At 34.9% G+C, this 16,583-nt stretch overlaps 3 protein-coding genes across 3 annotated transcripts; all 3 read right to left on the reverse strand.

Moving 5' to 3' along the window:
- Positions 1-1,571: 1,571 nt before the first annotated feature.
- LOC108997165 (salutaridine reductase-like) lies at positions 1,572-3,777 on the reverse strand. The gene is made up of 5 exons (XM_018973324.2): positions 3,715-3,777; positions 3,102-3,345; positions 2,582-2,656; positions 2,256-2,438; positions 1,572-2,024 (listed from the first exon to the last, which is right to left on the reverse strand). Exons 1-5 carry the CDS (start codon positions 3,759-3,761, stop codon positions 1,650-1,652), a joined length of 924 nt encoding a protein of 307 aa, XP_018828869.1. The 5' UTR covers positions 3,762-3,777; the 3' UTR covers positions 1,572-1,649.
- Positions 3,778-5,399: 1,622 nt separating this feature from the next.
- Positions 5,400-7,287, reverse strand: LOC108997034 (salutaridine reductase-like). Its single transcript, XM_035694022.1, has 6 exons — positions 7,239-7,287; positions 6,865-7,108; positions 6,513-6,587; positions 6,205-6,387; positions 5,911-6,028; positions 5,400-5,650 (listed from the first exon to the last, which is right to left on the reverse strand). The coding sequence occupies exons 1-6, from the start codon at positions 7,259-7,261 to the stop codon at positions 5,400-5,402; spliced, it is 894 nt and encodes a 297-aa protein (XP_035549915.1). The 5' UTR covers positions 7,262-7,287.
- A 6,995-nt stretch (positions 7,288-14,282) lies between these two features.
- On the reverse strand, positions 14,283-16,336 carry LOC108997033 (salutaridine reductase-like). Its single transcript, XM_035694017.1, has 5 exons — positions 16,076-16,336; positions 15,699-15,942; positions 15,390-15,464; positions 15,065-15,247; positions 14,283-14,860 (listed from the first exon to the last, which is right to left on the reverse strand). Exons 1-5 carry the CDS (start codon positions 16,099-16,101, stop codon positions 14,483-14,485), a joined length of 906 nt encoding a protein of 301 aa, XP_035549910.1. The 5' UTR covers positions 16,102-16,336; the 3' UTR covers positions 14,283-14,482.
- Between the last annotated feature and the right edge of the window lie 247 nt (positions 16,337-16,583).

Here is a 16,583-nt window from a genome sequence, read left to right on the forward strand (position 1 = left end):
AACTTAATATATGTTTTAAATTTCTAACAATAATGTTTCATGGAATAATATTAATCCATTATTATTTTTCTAATGAAATATTTATAATTTATTTTCTTTATAGAACCTATCAAGTAATCTTTTAGAATGTCATCTTTCATTTTAGCATGTAAGTTAGTTTATCAAGTTTCATGCAAAATCTAGATATTTTCGTGTCACATTAAGCATATATATAAAGCTATAAATAATTTTTTTTTTACCCAATGAAGTCTAGAGGATAAAACCTCTCAGCTATTTTTCATGTAAATCATCAACCTTAAATGATTTTCTTGTATTTTCACTTGGATTCCATATTAAGAAGTCTAATATTATATAACAAAAAACTTGAGATCCATATTAATAAGATTATTATTTTTCTTAAATTTAGTTTTAATTTAATTTTTGTGAGACCATATCTTAAAAATAAATAATATATAGAAATTATACAAAATTTCGAAACTGCAGGAAAAAAAATTGGAGAAAGACATTTTTTTATATATTGAGATTTTAGAAAATTTTAGAAAACATGTAGGATTGTAAATTTTTTTAGAGGGGGTCATTTGCTATAATTATAGAATTATAAATAAAATATAGGATATATTTTGATTTTTTTTTTTTAAATTCCTTAGTCATAACGTAGGTTCGTCGTTGCCTCCACCTGGATTCACGTACGAAAACGGCGGGCCTTCCCACCGTTCCTATTCACGAAACACTTAAAAACAGGTACTCGAGCCGTTGCACAAAGTATATGGCTTGCTCGCTTCAGTGAAATCCCATCCTCTAACTTATAAGCTAAGTTAAGGGGAGGGGGACTCGATCAGTTTGGGAACGCAAGGAGGGAGGTTTCTAGTCAGTTATGCACCACTTCCAATTGAAAAACAAATTCTAGTACTCATTTATGCAGCTGTCAATGGATTCTATGATCGAATGCCATTAGACATAATTTCTCAATATGAGAGAGCCATTCCAAATAGTATAAAACCAAAATTACTACAATCCCTTTTAGAAAAAGAAAGATGGAACCAAATGCATTCTTAAAAGAAAGCGATTTGTCCGGTCCAAGAAAGAAGGAATTCTTTTGTTCAAGTGCAACTGTTGTCATGAATACAACCTGGAGATGCTGTCCTAACAAAACTAACCTATCCAAATCAATTCCAATCAGACGGAAATAAACCTGATCAGCCTTTACTTTATAATTCGCCATGTTTATTTTTGCACTCCGGGATCGGTAGGGACCTAGAGAGCTGTCTTGGCTTTTGGCGTTCCTTCATAGATATCTGGGTTTCACCCCTACACACGAAATTTCACTCTCCTCTATCTCACTTAAAGACAAATGGCAATAGAGAGCAATGATCAACAATCAGGAAGTGAAATGACCCATGGGTATTCACAAATTTACTATTTTTTAGGAATCCTTATTAACTCATACTTAAACACACACACACACACACATAATATTACAACTTGAAAACAAATTACAATATACCAGGCTTAACATGCACATGAACCTAGCTAGAAGCCTAGATAGTACCTTTTATATATTCATTCTCCACTCCAAGTAAAGAAAAAAGATAGACCAAATTGTATGAACTGAAAAAACTACAACTGCATTGTATTGCATCAGCTATCAGTTAAAAAGTTGACATTTCAGTCCTATCAAATAAGAGGCCGGAAGGTCCACCTTCAGGCATCAAAGCTAGCATTACAGGACCTTTAGCACCTTCTTCGACACTCAACACTCCGGTGTTGCCATTCAAGTCTGTCTTGATGTGGCCAGGACTAACCGAGTTAATGGCAATGTTGGGGTAGTTTTTAGCCAGAGCCCTTGCATAAGCATTGAGAGCTGCCTTGGAAACAATATAAGCATAATAATTTGTAGGCCATCCTTTGACTTCTATCAGGTTCTCCTTGACATCTTCTAAAAACCCTTCTACCACCTTGTCCACTTTCTCTTCTGTGAGTTCATCTACATCTCCTAGCGCCTTTGCCTTCTCATTTGAGATAAACTGAAATACAAAACAGACAATTTAAAACCTCTCCAACTTGGTCCAAACCATTTTCTGCACCAAATGTTTACAGAATTTCCAATACAACTGTCCACAAATCACAAGATGCAATGTTTCTGATCTTGCAACTAATCATCATAACAAGTACCATAAAGAACACCAAGCCCTTTGAATTATCACAAGGTGACTTGGATGTATCAAAACATAACAAAATTAATAACATGTACTTACCCGTAGTTGTCCCAGGACGGAGGAGATATTTACTATTCTTGCCGAATTAGACAATTGAAGAAGTGGAATCAGTTCTTTGCAAACTAGCTTCATCCCATAATAATTTGTTTGTAGACAATCCATCGAAAGTTCGTAAGTTTGCTTCACAAATTTTTTAACGAACGGGGCTTTTTCTCCTACTATCTGCATCATATGGTATGCAGTGTAAATAATATAGAATATAGACTAAAAAATACATGACTGAATGCTATTTTTTTTTCTCTTGTTTTAATAAACTTTATTTCCTAAAATGGAGACAAGAAACATTCAATACTCAAACCGCTTACTCCATCAAGCCCTATTACGTGGTTCTTTTGAAACTCTGGGTCTACTATGCTTCCAGCAATCCCTGCATTATTTATCTGAGATTTTGAAACAATTTTCAATATCAGAACTACTAAAGCAGGGGAAAGAAGAAGATACGTTTATTCCCATTTAAGGGAAAGAAGAAGATAATGATCAACTAGTTAAAAGTGATGACATACATATTCCATTTATATCAATTCCGGTCTTGGCTAACGGAAGTTGCATAGATTGAAGAAGCTATATGCACAAGAAGAATTCTATTTATAAGTCGACTTGAGCAACACACTTAATAAAATACTTACATGGTGTAATTTAATTTGAAAGATAAATTTTTAAATCAAATTTTAACATTTAAATTACGTGAATGGTCAATGATATGCTTTACACGTCTACTTAATAGAATAACTTCATGCACAGTCTTCACACCAACAAAACTACTTGGCTATAGTTTCCATTAGGAAGATGCCTAGCTAGCTAGAGATAGTTAATATACGTACGTACCAGTATGTCAAGCTTACCAAACTGGGAACTTATGAAATTGGCGAGAGAAGAAATGCTAGCTGGGTCGGTAACATCAAGTTGATGAAATAACACGTGGGAGTATCCAGCAGACCTGAGTTTTTCAGCAGCTTCACTACCCCTCTGCACATCTCTAGCAGTCAATATCACCTTGATCCCATTTGAAGCTAGCTGTTTAGATATCCCAAATCCGAGTCCTTTGTTGGCCCCCGTTACAACTGCAATCCTAGGAAGATGATGTTTGAAACTGTTAATGATAAATCTTCAGTAACGGATAAGCACCAGCACCACTCATCCCTTCCGATAAAGATGCAACACAATACGGCAACACAGCAACTATCTTCTAGATAGACTTCCAAACTTCCAGACTCCTATTGTATTTAAACTTCTACTTCTATTGTACTATCTACGCTTATAAATATACAAGGCCTGCATAATATTCAGCAAGGCAAAATATTTAAAACTCATTCAGATATTATCACAGAAACATATGCAGAAGCACAGAAATGGTGGGTATCATCATTAATCACACTAGGATCTCAAGGCTTATTTATATTATACTAAGAACATCAAACGAATCAAATTTTTTAAGTACCTCATCGTCCCTGCAGCTGGATTCCTTTTTGGTTCTGTTTCTGTCATTTGTGTGGAATTTCTATGGTTCTTGCTCTTGGTTTTAATTACTTAAGCTTATAGGTATTTATAGTAATTGGTTTATCTCTTGAATTTCTACGTAGGCCATGACATCTTCGGATCTTCCTTTCTCTGTCTCTGATCTATTCGTAACCAAGTAGGTAGGCAATGTCATCTCTTCTTCTTCTTCTTCTTATTTTTTTCTTTTTTTTTTTTTTTTTTTTTTTTTTTTGAAGTCTTCTTGGGTTGTTCAGTGATCTATATTTTATCTTCTTCCGGCATACGTGCTCCGTGACATCATCGATTCACATGGTCCATTCACAAAAACTTGAATATAAATATATATATATATATATATATATATATATTATAAAGTTGGTTATTTAAGTAATTTTCAAGGCTGCAACATCAAACTCTAATTGTTATAATTTTTTTTAAATTTTATAAAAAATATTAATTTTTTAAATCTCAAAATAAAAATAATATTAAAATATTATATTATAACAATATTTTTATTCAATTTTTTTGTTCTAATTTTTTAAAATTTCATAAAACATTTTAACTTAAATCATTTCGCTATTATTCACAAATTATTTTATTACTATTAACAGATTTTTCATCTCATCCGTATAATCAAACCATACCTCATTGTACCATTTAAGGTTAAAAATAATATTAAATATAATCTTAAAATATATAATTTTTGCACATTCTTTCTTAAAAAGGGATACATCATTAAAAATTATATTTTTTATGTAATTTTTAGACATGTACACTTTCTTTAACATGTGTACTTATATTATTTAAATATTACAACATAGAAACAAATTGCAATATGCTAGGCTCATGCAGGGTATTCGAGTTTGATGAAACAAATCTTTTAGATTTTACGTCGATGGCATTGAACTACTTCGAGACGGCAAGTCAACGCAAATCAAGCAGGAAACACAGATTCTTCCTTAATTTGAGACATTTTTTAGCACGTATTGGTATTTTAGTCACAATTTTGCTTATAAATATTGGATTCATGCATATAATCTCAATTTGAAAAATTCTTTTTGGTGCGCACACCATGGTCACCCAACTATGCTTGGTGTGTATTATTTTCAAGCCCAAAATCAGCTATTTTCTCTTCAAATATTCAATTTTAGATATTATTTTTCCTTTTATGATAATATTTCATTTCTCAGTTGGGAAGTGATTTTGATTTCGCTTTAGGCCAAATTTTTGGCAGATTGTTTCTTTATTTACGTTATTTTGGGTGTGTTTATAAGGATTTTTCTATTTTTAGTAAAATCTTGATATTTTTGAATTTACAGTTATTTCAGCCCAGTTTGTGAGTTTGGTTGGACATTCTGAAGTTTTGATCATTTTCAGTTGAAAACATAGTTATTTTCTATGTTTTAGGTAAATCTCTTATCTTCCCTGCTTCGATTATTTGTTAAAACTAACAGTCAAAATTAATCTAAATTATGTCTGACATCGTAGGCTTAACATGAACATAGCTAGATAGCTTTTATTCATTCTCCACTCTTAAGTAAAAATAATAATAATAATAATAATAATAATAATAATAATAATAATAATAATAAAAAGACATACCAAACTGCATAATTCGAAGAATTGCATCAGATATTAGTTTAATATTTACACTTTAATCCTATCAAAGAAGGGGCCAGAAGGTCCACCTTCAGGCATCAAAGCCAGCATTACAGGGCCTTTAGCTCCTTCTTCAACAATAAATACCCCGCTTTCGTGACTCATGTCCGTCTTGACATGACCTGGATGAACAGAGTTAATGGCAATGTTGGGATAGTTCTTAGCCAGAGCCCTTGTATAAGCATTGAGAGCTGCCTTGGAGACACTATAAGCATGATGATTTGTAGGCCAACCTTTGGTTTCTACTAAAGAGAAAGTATTAACTTGTTATTTGATTCTGAACATTACATAGCTTTATACACGTACAAGATAATATTAGAAAAGGAAACTAACAGAGGGAATGAATTCTGGAAATCAACTAAATATTTACACATAATTACAGGTCAAGAAAAGATTGTTTCCATATGTATGAGACCACAAATCAGGGAGAGACTTGTAGCTTGACTTGAGTAATGGATGCCTTGACTGAAGGAGCAATGAACGTTGTTAATTAACTTATCATCTACAAGGTTCTCTTTGACATCTTCTAGATATCCTTCCACCACCTTGTCCACTTTCTCTTCTGTGAGTTCTTCTACATCTTCTAACTCCTTCCTTGCATTCTCATTTGAAATAAACTGAAACACAAAACAGACGATTTAAAAATCTTTCCGACCTGAGCAAAAAAATTTACAGCACCAAATGTTTATAGAATTTCCATGAAGTTCGGATCTTGCACCTAATCATCAGAGGCAAAACCATTAAGGGTTCCCCAAGTGCTTTGAATTATCACATGGGATCACTAATATGTTACCTGTAGTTGTCCCAAGATGGAGGAGACATTTACTATTCTTGGTGAATTAGACAATTGAAGAAGTGGAATGAGTGCTTTGCAAACTAGCTTGATTCCATAATAATTTGTTTGTAGACAATTCGTAGAAAGTTCGTATGTTTGCTTCAGAACTTTCCTGAAGGACTTGGCATTTTCACCTGCTATCTGCATCATGGTTATATGTAGAGTAAATAATGTAGAATATTGATTAAAAAATGTTTGAATACTACTTTTGACAAACCTTCTTTCCTACAATGGAGAAAAGAAACGTTCAACATTCCAACACTTACTTCATTAAGACCTAGTTTTAGGTTCTTTCGATGATCCTGGTCTATTATGGCTCCAAAAACCCCTGCATTATTTATCTGCGACTTTGAAACTTTGAGATATCAGAGCTACCTATTAAAACAGTGGGAAAGAAGAAGATATGTATATTTTCATTTTAGGGAAAGAAGAAGATATATCAACTTGTTAAAAGTGAGGATTTTAATATAATTAAGGTACCGAGCTCTTCCAAAAAGAAAAAAAAAATAATTAAAGGTATTAGCATATTTCATTTCAATCAATGCCAATCTTCACTAACAAAAGTCTTATGATCAACAGATAAAAGAAGAAATTCCTAGAGAGAGTTGGGTTGCGTACCAATATGTCAAGCTTGCCAAACTGGGTACTGATGAAACTGGCCAAAGAAGAAACGCTAGCTGGGTCGGTAACATCAAGTTGATGAAAGAACACGTCGGAGTATCCAGCAGCCTTGAGTTTTTCAACGGCTTCATTGCCCCTCTTCGCATCTCTTGCAGTCAATATCACCCTGATCCCATTTGAGGCTAGCTGTTTAGATATCTCGAATCCGATCCCTTTGTTGGCCCCCGTTACAACTGCAATCCTAGCAAAATGTTTGAAACAAATGCAGAAGCAAAGAAACGGTGGGTATTAAGGATGTCATGTCATTAAACAAACTTGGATCTTAGACTAACATTAGACAGAAAACTTAAAAGCAATCAAATTTCAAGTACCTCTTCGTCCCAGCTGAATTCATGGTCGTTTCTGTTTCTTATAAACGTGAGTATGTACCACCAATGCAGTTGACGCCTAGCTAGCTTGTACGAAATTTCTATGGTTTTGCGATCTTGGTTTAAAGTTTAGCTTATAGGTATAAGTATTTATAGTTGGTTTATCTCTTTATTTTGTGCGTAGGACATGACGTCAACTTAATTCCTTCGTAGTTTCTAGTATAATTGAATTTGATCAAATTTGTCAAATTTTGATACAATAATGTGATAAACTATTATGTTAAACATAAAAACTACAAGTTTTTACTGTTTCTTAATTACGAAATTTTGCACTAACTATTGTAATTAGTGTTTTTTGTAGATCTTCATATATTTAGTATTCTCTCAATTACCATAAGTACAGTTCTTTTCTCTTATATAAACTTATAAGGTTAATTATCTTCTTTTTTTTAATTAATTAATTAAAAATTGTATTTCTTTAGTCTTTTTATCTTTTTTTAAAAAACTTCTTTCTTGGGGGCCTTTTAATATTAAATTCTAAATAATTATAATATCAATAATATTTCTTACTGCATTTAAGGACTTTTATTTCTTAATAATTAAGAAGTAGTGCTAGTGTTAGATTTGGAGTTGTATATTTATGATCACCAACACTAACATAATCTCCATTATCTATGGTTTCGACAAACAATCAAATGTCTGACATGATGAAAAGTATTAAACTAATTTGAGAGTTCTTAAAATCATACAAAACCACACAATCTAGTTTGAAGTGTCAAATTTGAAACTCTGAACTAAATTGGAGTCTCGGATTGAGACCCCAAACTATATTGGGGTAATTGAAACCCCAACCTCTTAGATTGGGTTCCAAATTGAGATCCCGACATAGCTTGAATTTTTGATATCGAAAACCTAATATAGTTTAGGAATTTTGGTTGCATTTGGATGGTGAATTGAGTTGAGTTGAAATGAAAGCTGAAAATTAAATAAAATATTATTAGAATATTATTTTTTAATATTATTATTATTATTAGATTTGAAAAAATTGAATTGTTTATTATATTTTGTGTTGAAATTTGAAAAAATTGTAATGATTAGATAAGATGAGTTAAGGTGGGTTTGAGATCCAAACTGACCCTAATTTTGAAAATCCAAACTAGATTGGAGTCTTTGATTGCAACCCCAATCTAATTTGGGGTCTTGGATTGAGAACACAAAATAGATTAGGTTAGATATGTCCTAGTATTATCCTCCATTGCTCTTCTTTTTTTTTTTCTTGTTGTCTAATCTGTGGCCGTTCAAGTGGCTTTTCGACTTAAGGATATATTTTGATAATCTATTGAACTAGTGAGGTGTGCATTTCCCATAAATTCCGTGACCACAAAGTCTGCCGACCTATGTTATGGCTTAATTATACCAAATAAAAGCATGGGCTTCCTTTAAATTCAGTTTCAAGCTTCCAATAAAAATTGACACAAATAAAGTATTTCTATAGTTATTTTTAACAAAAATGATATAAACACAAATACTTTACTATTTTTACACAACAACTCAAAAAAATAACATTATTATTTAAATTATGTTTGACTTTGATGGATTTAGTTTTGAAAAATATTAATATTTTTTTGAGTTGGTGTAAAAACTGGAAAAAAAATTAAAATATGCAACATTCTAGTAATTTCATTTGAAAAATGAAAATAATTAATGAGATTTAAAAGAACGAAAAAAATCTTCAAGTTAGTATCAGATGTTTCAGTAAATTTCTGTAAATTCTGATAAAATTTTATAGAATTTGTACCAATTTTGAATTACAAAAATGAGTAGAGGAAAGTACTCTGGGGGGATCTCAATAGCCAATTAAGAGATACGTGGGCTTGGGGTTTTCTATGTTGAACCCAATCCATCTCTTCTAGTACATCCCATTCAGATCATCACATTGCTAACCTGTTGGAAATCGATCTTCGTGTAAAATGCTAAACCTTTGTAATGGCTACGTTCATTTGTAGGGGTTTGTTAAACAAGATATACAGCACGTAACAGACTCTGAGGAGTCTAGAGCAGTTCCGAAAGTGTTGCAGAAAGTTTAGGAGAAATAGCTGTCACTCTATCTAGTTGATATTTATCTAGTTGTTGTAACATTTAAAACTTTGTATTTCAAATGCTTTACCTTATCTGTGTATTCTCATATATCATTATAAATACAAAGACATACGTAGAGCTGAATTCAATTGAATCAGCTATCTCAATTCTTCTAGCTTGGTATCAGAGCCACTCTGGCTCATCCCACCCGATCCTCTATGACTTCTTCAAGTACTTCATCTTCCACTTTTGTTATTCCTAATATCACCTCATTGGTATCTGTCAAACTCGATGGAACCAATTACCTCAATTGGACTACTCAGTTTATTCCCGACTGCGTAGTCATGATCTCCTGAACATTGTTGATGGTTCAGAACCTTGTCCTTCTCAGTTTCTTGTTGATGATACTGGGAAGACAACATCTGATATAAATCCTACCTATTTACTATGGCAGAAAAAAGATCAATTCATTTTGGCATGGTTGAATGCTACATTAGTTGAGAAGGTCTTGTCTACAGTTTATGGACTGACCACCTCTCGACAAATTTGGACCACCTTGGCAAACAGATTTGCCCCTCACTCTCGTTCTCGAATCTCACATCTCAAGAGACAGCTTCAAACTCTGAACCAAGGGTCTCGAAACTACTCTGACTACTTATTAACAGCTAAATGCTACTCTGATCAGCTTGCAGCAGTTGGTAAACCTGTAGATGAGGATGATCTGATCTCCTATATAGTGGGAGGCCTCAATCCCTCTTATCATCCATTCATTACCTCATTGAACTTTGCAATCCGTAACACGGCTATAAGCTTTGATGACTTTCAAGCTGAGTTGCTTAATTATGAGCAACTTCTTGATGCCCAACCCAAACATATTGCAGCAGACAGTAGTGTTGCCTTTTTCACACAAAAACCAAAACAGCAACCGTATCATAAGAAGAAGTTCTTTCAGCAGCCACACTATTCTCAACAAAAGAGTAAGTTTCCCACCAATTCTCCCATACCATCCACTCAGACAAGTTCAAAACCCTCTATCAATCAAAGACTATTCTCTACAAATCGACAACCCTGTCAAATCTGTGGGAAGATAAGTCACCAGGCTCTTGACTGTTATCAAAGGATGAATTTTTCATACCAGGGTCATCATCCACCATCTCAGCTTGCAGCACTCGCTGCACAGTCCAATGTCTCTCATGAAGTGGAACATCCATGGTATCTGGACAGTGGTGCCACCAATCATATAACTGCTGATCTTGACAACTTAACTCTACAGCAACAACCATATCAAGGTGCAGACATGGTGAAAGTTGGTAATGGAGGAGGTTTGCATATCACTCATACTGGTTCTTCACTTCTTTCTTCTTCCAAGTCCAAATTTCAACTTAATAATATCTTAAGATGTCCTCATGCTTCCTCTAAATTATTATCCATTCAAAATTTCTGTCAAGATAACAATTGTTATTTTATTCTCACTGCCTCTTCCTTTATTGTCAAACACTTGCAGACCAAGGAGATACTCCTTCAAGGGCCGAGTGAAGCAGGTCTCTACCCCATCTATTTGCAGAACTTTCAGTTCAACAAGCCACCACCAATGCCTGTCTCCCCGCCCTCCTTCACAGCATTGCTAGGAGTTAAAGCACCGATTCAAGTCTGGCATTCTAGATTAGGCCACCCCTCTGAGTCTATTCTTTCTCAATTACTCACCAATTCTGTTTTGTCTGTTTCTGGATCTTCTAAATTAAGTCAACTTTGTGAGTCTTGCCAAATAGCCAAGAGTCACAAACTTTCATTACGTGAGTCCACTAGTAGGTCTACCTCCCCTTTGAATTTAATTCATTCGGATTTATGGACCTCACCAGTACCCTCTGTAAGTGGTTGCAAATTCTATGTGATTTTTGTTGATGACTTCTCTCGCTTTTCATGGCTTTTTCCTTTGCATCACAAATCTGATGTTACTAAGTGTTTTATTAAATTCAAGTGTTTGGTTGAAAATTTATTCTCATCCAAGATAAAACAATTGCAAACTGATAATGGAGGGGAATATATTTCAACCTCATTCAAAGAATTTCTTGAAACACACGGTATCCTCCATCGCCTAACATGTCCATATACATCTGAACAAAATGGAATCTCTGAGAGAAAGCACAGACATATCACTGAGACTGGTTTATCTCTTCTTGCACAATCCAAACTTCCATCTAAGTATTGGGTTGATGCTTTCTTAACTGCCGTTTACCTTATAAATCGTCTTCCTACTCCTGTACTTGGCAATGCTTCTCCTTATTTTAAATTATTCAACAAGCAACCCGATTATTCAGTTCTTAAAACATTTGGCTGCACTTGTTATCCTCTCCTACGTCCATACACCACTCATAAATTACACTATCGCAGCAAGAAATGTATTTTTCTCGGCTATAGTGCTAATCAAAAGGGATATCGTTGCTTGGATCCTTCTACCACTCGTGTCTACATCTCACGTCATGTGGTGTTTGATGAACTGAATTTTACTGCACCAGATTCACCTATGCTTACTGGGCCTGCTGAAGTTGTCTCTCCTGGTTCTGCACCTCCACCTATCTCAGGTTTGTCTATTCCCAACTTTGGTTCTCCTATTGATCTCTCTATTTCTCCTGATATTCTCAATCTTACTCAACCTTCACCATCGTCTAATCAGCCTTCTGCAGTGGTCCCAACAGACTCGAGGAGTCTTTTCCTCACCATACCCTCGAAGATTCTTCCACTTCATCCCCTGTTTCGTTGCCTCCATCTCCCTCCCCAGTCATTTCTCCTTTAGAACATCTATCCTCCCTACCTTCCCGAATGGTGACAAGGTCCCAAACAAATTCCTTAAAACCAAAACAGTTTCCTGACTACCAAGTTTCTTATTCCACCAAGTATCCTCTTCAAGCCCTTTCAACTGTTACTCTTCCTTTAGAACCCGCAACCTACTCTCAAGCAGTGAAGAATCAGCACTGGTGTGATGCTATGCAAACTGAGTTCAACGCCCTCTTACTCAATAAAACTTGGACTTTATGTCCACGCCCTGCTTCCAAGACAGTAGTTCAAAACAAATGGGTTTTTAAACTCAAACAAAAATCTGATGGTTCCATTGATAGATACAAAGCAAGGCTTGTGGCGAAAGGTTTTGATCAAGAATTGGGCAGTGATTTCAATGAGACGTTTAGTCCTGTTATCAAACCAGCCACTATACGACTTGTCTTAGCTCTTGCAGTATATCATAACTGGTCCATTAGACAACTGGACATCTCTAATGCTTTTCTCCATGGTTTTCTTGAAGATGAGGTATTTATGGAACAACCTAAAGGATTTGAAGACCTTCACCATCCAGATTACGTTTGTAAACTTCAGAAGTCCCTCTATGGATTAAAACAGGCTCCTAGGGCCTGGTTCATGCGTCTCTCACATGCATTATTGGAACTTGGTTTTGTTGGTTCAAGTGTTGACACTTCTTTATTTACCTTCCATCATCATAAGATATGCTTTCATGTTCTTGTTTATGTGGATGACATAATAGTCACTAGCAATTCTTCTACTGCTATTTCTGAATTGATTTCTACACTAAGCCATGAATTTGCAGTCAAAGACCTTGGTGCACTCTCATTTTTCTTGGGCATTCAAGTCACCCACACTCCTGATGGCATTCATCTTCATCAAGGCAAATATGTGATAGATCTTCTTCATCGCACTAAAATGGTTGGTGCCAAACCGACATCCAGCCCTTGTTGTTCAGGTAGTAAACTTTCCAAGTTTTCTGGTGAACCTTTATCTGATCCGACAGAATATCGCACAATGGTAGGTGCTTTACAGTACCTTACCTTGACTAGACCCGATATCTCTTATAGTGTCAACCAACTTTGCCAATTCTTGCATGATCCTACTTCGGTTCATCTCACAGCTGCTAAACGGGTATTAAGGTATCTCAAAGGAACTCCTCAATTTGGTCTTCAATTCACAAAGGGATCCCTTCAACTCCATGGCTTCTGTGATTCCGATTGGGCTGGTAGCCCGGATGATCGAAAGTCAACAACGGGTTATGCTATTTATCTTGGTCCCTGCTTGATTTCATGGGCTGCTAAGAAACAACCTGTTGTAGCCAAATCAAGTACTGAAGCTGAGTACCGATCCATGGCTCTCACAGTAGCTGAACTCTATTGGCTGCGTATGTTGTTTCGTGAACTTCGAATTCCACTTACTTCTGCTCCTTGTTTGTGGGTTGACAACATTGGAGCCTTAGCTTTATCCTCCAATCCTGTCTTTCATGCTCGAACGAAACACATTGAAGTGGATTATCACTTCATTCGTGAGAAAATACTGAACAAAGATGTCAAAGCTCATTATATTCCCACTTATGATCAACCTTCAGATATTTTCACCAAAGGACTCTCTTCTTCTCGTTTCTTATTGCTTAGAGACAAGTTGATGCTTCGGTCCCTCCCCATCAACTTGCGAGGGAATGTTAAACAAGATATACAGCACGTAACAGACTCTGAGGAGTCTAGAGCAGTTCCGAAAGTGTTGCAGAAAGTTTAGGAGAAATAGCTGTCATTCTATCTAGTTGATATTTATCTAGTTGATGTAACATTTAAAACTTTGTATTTCAAATGCTTTACCTTATCTGTGTATTCTCATATATCATTATAAATACAAAGACATACGTAGAGCTGAATTCAATTGAATCAGCCATCTCAATTCTTCTAACTGGGTTTACTTGTTTAAATTGTGTTTTTATCAATTGGTTAGTGTGATTCCAAACTTGCATTATTAATGAAAGTTTTGCCGGGTTAAATTCTTGGCATTCGATTTCAAAAGGCCTTCTTTCCCGTTTGTACAGTAATTTTAAATTTACTCTAATGCATCTATGTGATCGTTTGCTTCCAATTTCCCATGCCTTACCGTACATACGTTTCACTAAATGCATGTTCTCTAACATTAATTTCTTGTTGCATGTCTCTACAACATGTGAACATATATTAATCTTAAAATATTACAACGTAAAAACAAATTGAAATATAGTACTAGGCTTAACCTGAACATGGTAAGCTAGCTTTTATTCATTCACCACTCCAAGTAAAAAAAAAAACATATACCAAACTGCATGAACCAAACAAGCTAGAAGTACTGCATTCATGTATTGTATTAGATATCAGTTAAAAGGTTGACACTTCTGTCTGCATATAGAAGAGGTTGGAAGGTCCACCATGAGGCATCAAAGCCAGCATTACAGGACCTTTGGCTCCTTCTTCAGCAGTAGTCACCCCGCTGTTGTGATTAATGTCCGTCTTGACGTAACCTGGATGAACCGAATTAATAGCAAAGTTGGGATAGTTTTTAGCCAGAACTCTTGCATAAGCATTGAGAGCTGCTTTGGAGACAATATAAGCATAATAATTTGTAGGCCAGCCTTTGACGTCTATCAGGTTTTCCTTGACATCTTCTACAAACCCTTCCACCACTTTGTCCACTTTCTCTTCTGTGAGTTGATCTACATCTCCTAGCTCCTTCCTTGCATTCTCATTTGAAACAAACTGAAACACAAAACATACCCATTTAAAAATTAATCTTTCAAACAATTTTCAGCACCAAATTATGTTTATAGAATTTCTATAAAGTTTTGATCTTGCACCTAATCATCAGAGACAACCATTAAGATTCCCAAGTTCTACTTTGAATTATCACAAGAGATCACTTGGTTGCATCTAAAGTACATAATAAAACTACTAGTATGTTACCTGTAGTTGTCCCAAGAGGGAGGAGACATTTACTATTCTTGGTGAATTAGACAATTGTAGAAGTGGAATGAGAGCTTTGCAAACTAGCTTGATCCCATAATAATTTGTTTGTAGACAAGTCATAGTAAGTTCGTATGTTTGCCTCAGAACTTTCCTAAAGGACATGGCATTTTCACCCATTACCTGCACAATGGTATTCAGTTTTGTAAATGATATAGAATATTGAATTCAGAAATTTCCAGATCTATGCTTATTTTCAACTCCTCAAAGGATTTTGTCGCTTACTACAATGGAGAAAAGAAACCTTCAACATTCAAACACTTACTTTATCAAGCCCTAGTATTAGGTTCTTTTGATGTTCCTCGTCTACTATGGCTCCATTAACCGCAGCATTATTTACCTGCAATTTTGAAACTTTTCAATATCAAAGCTACTAAAACAGGGGGATAGAAGAAGATATCTCTATCCCCATTTTAGGGAAAGAAGAAGATATATAAACAAGTTAAAAGTGAGGGGTTTAATAAAATTAAAAGTAATGACATGTTCCATTTCAATCAATGCCAATCTTCACTAACAAAAGTTGTATGAACAACAGATTAAAGAAGAAATGCCTAGAGAGAGTTGGGTTACGTACCAATATGTCAAGCTTACCAAACTGGGTACTGATGAAACTGGCCAAAGAAGAAACGCTAGCTGGGTCGGTCACATCAAGTTGATGAAACAACACATCTGAGTATCCAGCAGCCTTGAGTTCTTCAACAGCTTCATTGCCCCTCTTCGCATCTCTCGCAGTCAATATCACCTTGATCCCATTTGAGGCTAGCTGTTTAGATATCTCGAATCCGATCCCTTTGTTGGCCCCCGTTACAACTGCAATCCTAGGAAAATGTTTGAAAAAAATGCAGAAGCAAAGAAACGGTGGGTATTAAGGATGTCATGTCATCAATCAAAAGACTAGGATCTCTGACTTGTAGTAGATTAAAAACTTCAGAACAGACAAATTTCAAGTACCTGTTCAATATCCCAGCTGGATTCATGGTTGTTTGATCTGTTTCGTAATATAAACGCAAGTATGTACCAGCAATGCAGACGACGCCTTGTATGAAAATTCTAATGGTTTTGCTCTTGGTTTGAAGTTAAGCTTATGGGTACATATTTATAGTTTGTTGTTGATCTCTTGCTTTTGTGCACAGTGTCAGTCCAGGACATCTTCCTTCGTAGTCTTGTACGCGGTAGGCATCGATATCTTTTGTTTTTCGTAATCAATGACGTCTCTTAATTCAAGTTTGTTCATGGTTTTCTAGGTATTCAACTTCAAAAGTGGCCTTCTTCTTTTCGAATTTATTATTTTAATTCAAGTTGAAATTGATGAATATCTAGAAATAGTGTTCTTTTTTTTTTTTTTTAATAATTGTAATAAAATATAACTACATATGAACACGTGTTTGGACATTAATTGATAATTAGAAGAAATCATATTCTAGAAAGTACGACCATCTTTTGCTATCGCGACGTAACA

The sequence above is a fragment of the Juglans regia genome, chromosome 9 (genome assembly GCF_001411555.2).
Source record: "Juglans regia cultivar Chandler chromosome 9, Walnut 2.0, whole genome shotgun sequence".
NCBI classification, from domain to species: domain Eukaryota; kingdom Viridiplantae; phylum Streptophyta; class Magnoliopsida; order Fagales; family Juglandaceae; genus Juglans; species Juglans regia.

What these genes read in the sequence shown, in the direction of transcription:
- LOC108997034 (XM_035694022.1), bottom strand. Translation starts at nt 7,261, where the DNA reads ATGAATTCAGCTGGGACGAAGAG. An exon ending in CCATCTTGGGACAACTACAG is followed by an intron (nt 6,029 to 6,204) that starts GTAACATATTAG and finishes TTTGTGTTTCAG; the next exon opens with TTTATTTCAAATGAGAATGC. An exon ending in CAAAGAGAACCTTGTAGATG is followed by an intron (nt 5,651 to 5,910) that starts ATAAGTTAATTA and finishes CTTTAGTAGAAA; the next exon opens with CCAAAGGTTGGCCTACAAAT.
- LOC108997033 (XM_035694017.1), bottom strand. Translation starts at nt 16,101, where the DNA reads ATGAATCCAGCTGGGATATTGAACAG. An exon ending in TTGGTAAGCTTGACATATTG is followed by an intron (nt 15,465 to 15,698) that starts GTACGTAACCCA and finishes TCAAAATTGCAG; the next exon opens with GTAAATAATGCTGCGGTTAA. An exon ending in TAATACTAGGGCTTGATAAA is followed by an intron (nt 15,248 to 15,389) that starts GTAAGTGTTTGA and finishes ACCATTGTGCAG; the next exon opens with GTAATGGGTGAAAATGCCAT.
- LOC108997165 (XM_018973324.2), bottom strand. Translation starts at nt 3,761, where the DNA reads ATGACAGAAACAGAACCAAAAAGGAATCCAGCTGCAGGGACGATGAG. An exon ending in ACGTAATAGGGCTTGATGGA is followed by an intron (nt 2,439 to 2,581) that starts GTAAGCGGTTTG and finishes CATATGATGCAG; the next exon opens with ATAGTAGGAGAAAAAGCCCC. An exon ending in CCGTCCTGGGACAACTACGG is followed by an intron (nt 2,025 to 2,255) that starts GTAAGTACATGT and finishes TTTGTATTTCAG; the next exon opens with TTTATCTCAAATGAGAAGGC.